Raw genomic sequence first — 10,396 nt, forward strand, 5'->3', positions numbered from 1 at the left:
GAAGGGTGTGGGTGTGGAAAAAGACAGGGTTAGGTGATTTCTTTTTAAGCACTACATATTTATTGACAGAACTTTTCTCCAGGCGGTGTTCACATGCTTCGAACTGAAGCTTTTAGCTTAGTAGAGCTGTTTAAGCAAACAAACACTGCCAGTTGAACACAATGATTAACAGGAAGCTGGGGAGCTGACACAGTTTCCAGTGTGTGGCAGGGAGAAGGCGCTGGGGTTGAAGTTGCAAAGCAATGACTTGCAGAATGGTCACTTCACCCACCAGCAATTTCACTGTGGGGACAGGTAGACGGGTTGGAATCAGAACCTCTCTGAGGTCATTTGCTTTTGTGTAGAAACAGGTTGCAGGGTAGCAGAAGACCGTGTGAAGCAAATGCAGAGGAACGACTTCAGCAATGTGTTCAAGGAAAGCGAAAATGCAACCTAACGGTAAATGAAGAGGGCAGGAAAGGAACAAAAAGGACAAGAACCAGCAGCTTGAAGGACACAGAACAGCCGACCAGAGCTGCAGCTATCAAGAGGATAGTTTTGGATCCTGGAGAAAATGTAAGTTAAATATATCTACACTCTGATCCTGTCTCAAGAGACATTTCACTCATTTCCCGGTTCTGAATTATGGGTTCTTGGAAGCACGGTCTTTTTAGTGTGTCTCTTCTTACGGCCCTCATTTTTGTATTTGTTTGTAACAATGAGCTGTGGGAGAAGAAGCGTCTTCTGAGAGCAGCTCTGTCCAATGCTTCAATATTAGCAGAAACCTGTCACCAGATTGTTCAGGGGAAGGTTTTCTACCCAACAGAAAATGCGTTGAAAACTGCCCTTGGTGAATCTACCTGTTATGAGTACGTGGTTCAAAGTCACTATGTGACGGAAACACTCTCTGAAGAAGAGGCTGGGTTCCCCTTGGCTTACATAGTGACCATCCACAAAGACTTTGTCACTTTTGAGAGACTCTTCAGGGCGATTTATATGCCCCAAAATGTGTACTGTGTGCATCTGGATCAGAAGGCAACAGATGCATTTAAAGATGCAGTGAAACAATTGCTGAGCTGCTTCCCAAATGCTTTTCTGGCTTCCAATATGGAGCCAGTTGTCTATGGTGGGATTTCCAGGCTCCAGGCTGACCTAAACTGCCTGGAAGACCTTGTGGCCTCCGAGGTTCCCTGGAAGTACGCCATCAACACCTGTGGACAAGACTTCCCCCTGAAAACCAACAAGGAAATAGTTCAGTATCTGAAAGGATTTAAAGGGAAAAATATTACCCCAGGGGTGCTGCCTCCTGATCATGCTATTGGACGGACTAAATATGTCCACCGAGAATTATTAGACAACCAAAATTCCTATGTGCTTAAAACAACAAAATTAAAAACGCGTCCTCCTCACAACATGACCATTTACTTTGGCACGGCCTATGTGGCTCTCACAAGGGAATTTGCTAACTTTGTCCTCCAAGACCAGCTTGCACTTGACTTACTCTCCTGGTCCAAGGACACCTATAGCCCTGATGAACATTTCTGGGTGACACTCAACAGAATTCCTGGTATGTATGTCTCTAAACTCTTGACTACGAATACACATTGCATGGTCAATGCTGAATAAATGTTTTGAAATAGTAAAGCAAAGTTAAACAATTAAACTTCTGTATAGTTTTAAATGTTGTTTTTAAAAATTTTACTTCAACCCTCTTCAGAAATTGAAGTTCTGAAATGGGGTTCTCATCTGCATTTCACAGATAAGAAAACTGAGGCATAGTGATTAGCAGGGTAGAGGTAGAAACTCGACTCTCAGACTCGATTTTGCTGACTTACCAAGCTGCTTTTTTGTGCCTGTAGATCCACCCCAAATGGGTACTGTGGCCTTGACACAGGACAAAAGATTGAGGGATCACTAGCCATTCAAGTAAAAAATTAACCTCTTTCTCCTTTAAGTGTAAGGGCAGTTAAAATCAGGAATAAAAATTATAAGTAACATTTGAATGGCAATTTGGACATTCTAATAATATTTTTGTCCCTATTGAAGCTCCCATCCTTTCAAAATGGGAGCAGAATGCAACTTTAAAAGTTTTCATTTGTAACTTCTTTTCTGGAATTGAATCAGAAACTTAGAGCATCTTAAAGACTTCTAGACCAGTGCCTTCATTTTATAAATGAAGAAGCTTCAATGTGGTTGGTTTCACAATGTGCTCAGATCACACAGCTAATTAGCATATGCACCAAGTATAAACCAGGTCTCCTAAGCCTTTTTTTTTTTTTTTAATTGATTTTCAGTTAGGTCTCAATTGTTACTAAATGAACTTCACCTCTCTTTGGGTCCAATTTCCAAATGATTTGAATAACCTCAAGTTGTGTCCAGTGACACAAGTCAGCTTTACTAGTTCAATTCAAAATAAAAAATTCAGATTCACAGTTTGAGGGGGAAAGTAACTGGAATCCATATGAGGATCAGATTTATGATTTCTTTATATGGGAGTTCAGGCCTGGATGTGTATTATGATCACCTGGAGGTTCTAAAAAATGCCTAAGCCCAGGCCCTTTTCCCAGAGGGTCTCCCTCCTTGGACTGGACCTAGCCAATGGTATTTATTTGTACAACCAGGGATGTGAATCACTACAGATCTTGTTTTCGATATCAATATACAAAAGTTTCACAGACTTATATGTCTGTTATTTTCTGAGTCAGAAGGGGTAATGTAGCGATAGCAAGAAATTAGGGTTCAAGAAAGCCAGGTGGGAAGACACAGAGTGATTTAAATAGATGATAGTGTCTAGAGCACGGGAAGTGAAAGCTTAGCTTTAGAACCTGCCGTAAACTCCTGAAGTCTGGCTACCCTACTATAAGGGCAGACATCAGCATAACAGCTTCCAAAGAGAGCAGCCAAGAAGGTTAAGAAGCCAAACACCATTTTTTGCTTTTAGAAAGGACCAAGACAAAATAATATTTGATCTGAAAAAGACTTGAAGAGGGATGACAGTCTTCACCTAATTAAAAGATTTGCTCATAAAAGAGAAATTAGACCAACTCTGACACTTTAGAGGAATCTAGGGCCAGCAGGTGGGAGATCAGAACCCCTAGAGATAGAAATAGAATAGTAGCTTCCTCAGTGGTGAGCAAACCTATGGGAAACAGCGCCTGCGGAGATGCTGTAGCGGAAACCTCAAGGGTTGGGCAGGATGGCCTCTGAGTCTCTTCCTACTCTGAGAGACCACACGTCTAATCCATTTATTGAACAGAAACTGAAGGGTTACGCCCTGACTTCTCAACCTGATTTGTCTATTGGAATTAAGATTTTTATACCCTTCATTAGCAGTAGCAGATCAGCAAAGCAACAGAAAACAAACACACCAATTCATGCCTTTCAAAAACTTACAAGCATTAGCTCCTGAAATAGTTGCTGTGTTATGTGAGTAGAGGATTCTTGCCAGAGGACCCTGACTGGTCTTGCCAACTCTTGGGGCATGGCTGAGTGCAGGAGGTAAGGGAACTAAATACTTAGAGGCTGTTTTGTTTAATGGTTACTCCTGCTGTGAGGAAATCTGTTTAACTGTTACTCCTACTATGTGCAGGTCCTTCTAGTTGGTGGATGGTTGCATTTTAAGATTGTTCCAGTTGATTGCAATTATGAGGGCTTGTCATTAGGATTCTCAAAGTAGTAATTGGCCAGAAAATGTCTCACCACTGAAATGGTCTCATGGGAAGCTGGAACACTGCTCAATAGAAATACTATTTGTAATGTGAGCCACACGTGTCATGTTATATGTTCTAGGAGCCACATTAAAAGAAATTGAGGCCGAATTTGGTAGCTCATTCCTGTAATCTCAGCACTTTGGGCGGCTGAGGATTGCTGGAGCCCAGGAGTTCAAGACCAGCCTAGGCAACATAGCAAGACCTAATCTGTACAACAAATTAAAAAATTAGCCAGCCGTGGTGGCATACGCCTTCAGTCTTGGCTACTCAGGAAGCTGAGCTTGAAGGATTGCCTGTACCCAGGAGGTTGAGGCTGCAGTGAGCCATGATCCTACCTCTACACTCCAGCCTAGGCAACAGAGTGAGACCTCAACTCAAAAAAAAAAAGAAAAAGAAAGAAAGAAAAAGAAATTGAAAAGCAGGTGAAATGAATTTAAATAATGTATTTTCTATCACTCAATAGATCCAAACTGTCACTCTGTGTGTGGCTGGTGGCTCCAGGGCATGGTGGACAGGGCAAGCAGGACATGTGTCCTCACTGCTCTGGATACATAGTCACACAATAGCTCTATGGCTCTACCAGCATCTAGAAGTTGGCTGGACTCATGTCTCAGAGTCTCCAGCTCTGTTTGTTTTGCTTTGCTTGCTTCTCTGACTTTATTTGAAATCCATGCCTCTGCTTGAGGGCTTCCTCTTGCTTATGGGGCCCTCTACCCTGTGGCTTCTACTTTCTACAGTTTCCCCTATGTCTATCAGATTCCATGATGCTCTATTGATCAACAGCAATTCCCCTCTGTGTCTCATTCAGGTATTCCCAGAAAGCCTTACTCTGGATCCTATAGCCACTATGAAATGAGTATCCCTGGTCCTATTCCATACCACCCTGTAGGCTGCTGCTAACCTCTTTGCAGACAGCTGCCCTTCATTCAGGCCCCAACTGGCAATCAGCTGTGGCCAGGGTGGCAGGCTCATGTGGTTTACAAAAGCAAAACAAGCCAGGCATGGTGGCTCATGCCTGTAGTCCCAGCACTTTGGGAGACGGAGGTGAGAGAATTGCCTGAGTCCAGGGGTTCGAGATCAGCCTGGGCAACTTGACGAGCCCTTGTCTCTACAATAAATCAAGAAAAATTAGCCGGGTATGGTGGCGCATGCCTGTAGTTTTGGCTACTTGGAAGACTGAGGTGGAAGAATCACCAGAGCCCAGCAGGTCGAGGCTGCGGTGGCCATGAGCGTGCCATAGCCCTTCAGCCTGGACAACAGGGTGGGACTCCTACTCACCAAAAAAAAAAAAAAATTAGCTGGGTATGGTGGCATGTGCCTGTAGTTCCAGCTACTTGGAAGGCTGAGACGGAAGGATCACCTGAGCCCAGCAGGTCGAGGCTGAGGTAGCATGAGCATGCCACTGCACAAAACATGGTCTGTCTCCTGTACATAATAAGTCCCATAAGAAGCAGTGGGTCCTCTAAAGGACACTCAGAGGATAAGACTCTGCATGTCCTCCTCAGATTCAGGTGCCCCTGAGGAGAAAAAAAAGTGTTATAGAAGGAGAGTTCACATATGACTTTAAAGATGCTGTCTAATAAGTGTCACTAACTGTTGTGAAGTTAGGGCTTCTGCGCCCATCCCTTTTCTGACTCCTTCCATCTCCCCTTGTCCTTCCTCATCTAGTCTGCAATAAGATGGCGTACCTCTCTTGGTTTACTGTCTGACTCAGCAGTGGACAATTTCCAATTAGGAGAAAGAACCATTTATAGGCCAAATTCTTCCACCTCCTGCATTCCTTCTGAGTTACTGATCATGCGGGTTGCATGATTTTGCCTGTGATATGGACATTCTGTGAGTTTGTTGGTCATGTGTTCCTTAGATTTAAAAATTTCAAAACTAACCAATGATCTCTGCTTTACTTGCTAGAAAGGAGTATTTGTTTTTTTTTGTTTTTGTTTTTTTTTTTTAGTTGGAGTCTCACTCTGTCACCCAGGCTGGAGTGTAGTGGCACATTCAGGGCCACCCCAGCGTCGACCTGCTGGGCTCTGTCGATTCTTCCGCCTCAGCCTTCCAAGTAGCTGGAACTAACCTGGCTAATTCTATTTTTTTTTTTTTTTTTTTTAATTGTAGAGACAAGGTCTCACCAAGTTGCCCTGGCTGGTCTCGAACCCGTGGGCTCAGGCAATCCACTCTCCTCGGCCTCCTAAAGTGCTGGGATTACAGGCTGAGCCACCAAGTCCAGCTAAAAGGAGTATTTCTAATATGACTCCATGGGAGTTTATTTCAAACTCACATTAACATTAGAATGAATGAGGGAAAAAAGCCTTTCCTGAGAGCAGGCTTCTGGAAGAAGGAATGTCACAATGCCCAAAGGGGAAGGAATAGAGAATGGAAGATGGCTGGAGATCATCAGCCTAGAAGACAGCCTCTTCCTGCTCCCCATCTGTTTTCTCCCCCAGCCAGCCTGAGGACCAGCCCCGTTGATATCTATGGCATGCGTTTCCCCTGAGCCTAACAAGAGAGGCTTCTTGCATCTCATTTGCTGTGGGATCCATGCTCACCTGACTGTGTGTCACTGTTTGAGACTGGTATATCCCTTTTGTCCCCAGATAAGTCAAAATACAGTGCTCAGGTGCCAGGTGCTGAGATCTTGTGAGAAGCGAGTGCGGCAGGGAAGAGCAGCTTGAAATCAAGGTGGTCTTGGCCACTCAGATCCACAGCCTGCCCGCAGACAGTTTATGTGCCCCAAGCCAGGCTTGCAGCCTACAGCACTTCTGAGACACAATGTGTACAGACTCAGTTTCCAGGGAGGAAAATTGGGGTGGGGCAAATTTTTCTATTAGTTTGGCTTGAACAATCTCCATTCTCTCTTTTTTTTTTTTGAGTTGGAGTCTCACTCTGTCACCCAGGCTGGAGTGCAGTGGCATGCTCATGGCCACTGCCACCTCGACCTGCTGAGCTCAGGTGATCCTTCTGCCTCAGCCTTCTAAGTAGCTGGAACTACAGGCACACACCACCATGCCCAGCTACTTATTTTGATTTACTGTAGAGATGAGGTCTCACCAAGTTGACCAGACTGGTCTCGAATCCGAATCCATGGGCTCAGGTAATCCTCTCACCTCGGCCTCCCGAAGTGCTGGGATTATAGGTGTGAAGTCACCATGCCTGGCTGTACAATCTCCATTTTCATATCTGCTAGACATGCTGATTTTTGTCAACTCCTCGGAAAGTAAATCAGTGAGTTGGGACATCTGTGAGTTCTTTTCAAGGGAACAAAGTCTCTTGGGAAGGTGGTAAATGGCCTGACTTCACCTTTTATATAGGTAGATTATTCAAGAAACAGTGGCATTAGTCTTATAGCTTCCTGAGAAGAAAAGGGGGAAGGGTTAAACCTGTGAGTGATCTTATCTTTGTTATTATCTTCCCCTTTTTGCTGGTCAGTGAGTTTGTTTTTTGGACATTCTATAGCTCACACCCTATCCTTATTTTCTTCTTTCTCCTTCTCCAGTTAAGTTAGACTACAGATGCTCCTCAACTTATAATGGGGTTACATCCCAATAAACCCATTGCAAGTAAAAAGTTTCATAAATGGAGGACAGGCACAATGGCTCATGCTTATAATCTCAGCACTTTGGGAGGTCAAGACAGGAAAATTGTTTGAGTCCAGGAGTTTGAGCCCTGCCTGGACAACATAGTGAGACCTCGTCTCTGCGACAAATACAAAAATTAGCTGGATATGGTGGTGTGTGCCTGTAGTCCCAGGTACTTGGAAAGCTGAAGTGGAAGAATTGCCTGAGCCCAAGAATTTGAGACTGTAGTGAGCCGTGATCATGCCACTGCACTCCAGCCTAGCTGACAGAGTGAGACTCTTGAGTCAAAAAAAAAAAAAAAAGAAAAATGAAGTGGAAAATGCATTTATTACACCTAACCTACTAAATATCATAGCTTAGCCTAGTCTGCCTTAGACATGCTTAGAATACTTACATTAGCCTACAGTTGGGCAAAATCATCTAACACAAAGCCTGTTTTATAATAGTGTTGAATAGCTCATGGGTGTTCACCCTCGTGATCACAAAGCTGACTGGGAGCTGCACTCACCCAACATCACGAGAGAGTCCGTACTGCACATTGCTAGCCCAGAAAAAGACCTAAATTCAAGGTTTGAAGTAAGGTTTTCACTGAATGCTCATTGTTTTCATACCATCATAAAGTTGACAAATTATAAGTCAAATTGTTGTAAGTCAGGGACCATCTGTATTCGTTCCTGGTTTTTTTCTCTCAAGAAGATAATTCATACCTGTGTAACCTTGAAGATAAGCCCTGGTAGGACTCTAGGCACCTAGAGATTCAGTATCTTCTATGTCTTAAGTTATGGAATATAATTTCAGTTACAACTTCTAGCTTAGTTGCTGGAAGTTATAAAGTGACACAGCAGAACTGAGAATTCTTGCAGATTTTGACATCTTACTGAGTTTTTTCTTTTTTTTTTTTTTTGAGTTGGAGTCTCACTCTGTCACCCAGATTGGAGTGCAGTGGCCTCTTCCAGCCACCGCAGCCTCGACCTGCTGGGCTCCGGCGATCCTTCTGCCTCAGCCTTCCAGTAGCTGGAACTACAAGCGTGTGCTACCACGCCTGGCTAATTTTTTGATTTATTGTAGAGATGAGGTCTCGCCAAGTTGCCCAGGTGGGTCTCCAACCCGCGGGCTCAGCAATCCACTCACCTCAGCCTCCCAAAGTGCGGGATTACAGGCTGAGCCACCAAGCCCGGCTTATTACAATATTTTAAGTAAAAAAACCTGGTCGTACTCACAATAAAATGGAATTGGAATTGAAGAGATGTGAAAGAAGCAGCTATATAAACAATAAAAGGACAAGCAAGAGAGAAAGAACTTGAATGACAGTGACCAACATGGTACCAATATATATAGTAGATTACGAAGTAAGGACAGTTTGCTTTGTGGACATGTGTACTATTTATTTGAGCATTAAATGCGTGCCAGATTGTCTGCTAATAATAATAGCAAGCAGTCACTATAATGTTAGACAAAACACTATAATGTTGCCAAACACTGTTCTAAAAACATTACCTTCAGGAATTCATAGAAGACTTTTAACACCCCTCTAATGGTATTATTATCAAATGCAATCATTGTGATATCCCTTCATGATATTTTATCCCAGTTTTACACTTGAAGAAACCAAGGCACAGAGAGGTTAAGTGATCTGCCACAGGTCATACACAAAACCAGGATGCAAAGCCAGGTATCCTGACTCCAGAGCCTGAACTTGTAACCGTCGTGCTATACTGTAAGCACTTTATGGGCCTGAGGTCATCATATCACCGCAAGACCAACCACAGTGAGCAATAAGGTTTTCTGATGATCCCACTTTGCATATCAGACAACTGACTCTTAGAATGTGAAGTACTGGTGGGAATGTCCAATATTCTGTTAGCCAGAAACTACAATAGTTTATGAAAGAAGGCAAAACCAAAGTTATACATAAAAGTCAGTCACATGAAGACTGAAACCATGAGTGGTATAAATAATAAGGAACATAGGGATTACATCGTAAGTGTTAAGAACAATATATGCCAATAATATTTTAATTAACTTGAAAAAATTACATAAGCAAAATAATTTATTCTATTACCAGGTTGTATTAACATTTTTATCGCAATTTTTAGTACATGTGTTAATGATATCAATAAAAACATTTGGACTAGATTTTCTTTTCCTAATTGCATTCAGCTTCTTTTTCTGGTTCAATAATGATAATTATATAACAGCAATATGAAAATTTCACTTAACTTGAGATGCTCCTTTTTATTTTCTACTCTAGACAAAGTATTAATAATTATAATAATTCAGTGACACATAATAAATATGACCCAATAATATTTAATCACGTTAATCATGTAAGTGGCAAAAAATTAAATGGTATTCAGAAGTTTTCCTAAAATTTTAGCAAATCGGTTGGGTTATCAGAAAGACAAGGAACTTTTTGAAATGGGATTTCTATTGCAAGCCAAGCCCCTTAGCTCCTGAGGCTGAGGCAGAGAGATCCATCATTTCCCTGGTAACTGGCTAATACACTGGAGGACCACTTTTGTGTTTCATCAGATCTAGATGACATATGCCCCTAGCCTGGCAACTCTTCTCTCACCTCTAGAAAAGTCCCCAAAGGCCAGCTATCCACTTGAGCCACGTCCCTACAATTACTCTTTGCAAAAGGAAAAAAAGAACCAAATCATTTGCAAGAAGAAAATCTGTACCCAATCATAAGAAGCCTGAGGCTAAAAATCTGTTGTATACTTTTCTTCTTTCTAAAATAATATTAAGCTCAGGCATATATAATTATACAGGAACCATCAGGCTGTGAAGGATGAGAAAATATAACACAATTATCTCTTCACAAACCTCAGCTGAAATCTGACAGAATCAACATGAGCTGAGAACACTCTTCCTCCTCCCCCTTTCCCTCTCCAACTTAACCCCTGCCTTCAAATGGCTGTCGACCAGAATCCTTGTCTGGGAATGCTGCCTACACGCCTGTCACAGAAGGACCGGACGGGTCCAGAAAACATTCAGTGGAAGATGTCACGTTCAATCCAGGGATAAGTTTTTCAGAGAAAGCGTGTTGTTTTGATGCAGTGGGAACACCCTGAGCTTCATAATCAGCTGAAAACCAGCTGAGTCTGCGGGGCAAGGCCAACTCTGCTC

General features: G+C 42.7%; 1 protein-coding gene across 1 annotated transcript; it reads left to right on the forward strand.

Moving 5' to 3' along the window:
• Positions 1–419: 419 nt before the first annotated feature.
• Positions 420–1,605, forward strand: LOC103257198 (N-acetyllactosaminide beta-1,6-N-acetylglucosaminyl-transferase-like). Its single transcript, XM_008054922.2, has one exon. It carries the CDS (start codon positions 625–627, stop codon positions 1,603–1,605), a length of 981 nt encoding a protein of 326 aa, XP_008053113.1. The 5' UTR covers positions 420–624.
• The last annotated feature ends 8,791 nt before the right edge of the window (positions 1,606–10,396 follow it).

Source organism: Carlito syrichta, unplaced genomic scaffold (genome assembly GCF_000164805.1).
Source record: "Carlito syrichta isolate Samal-C Ts95f unplaced genomic scaffold, Tarsius_syrichta-2.0.1 Scaffold301616, whole genome shotgun sequence".
In the NCBI taxonomy this organism is placed as follows: domain Eukaryota; kingdom Metazoa; phylum Chordata; class Mammalia; order Primates; family Tarsiidae; genus Carlito; species Carlito syrichta.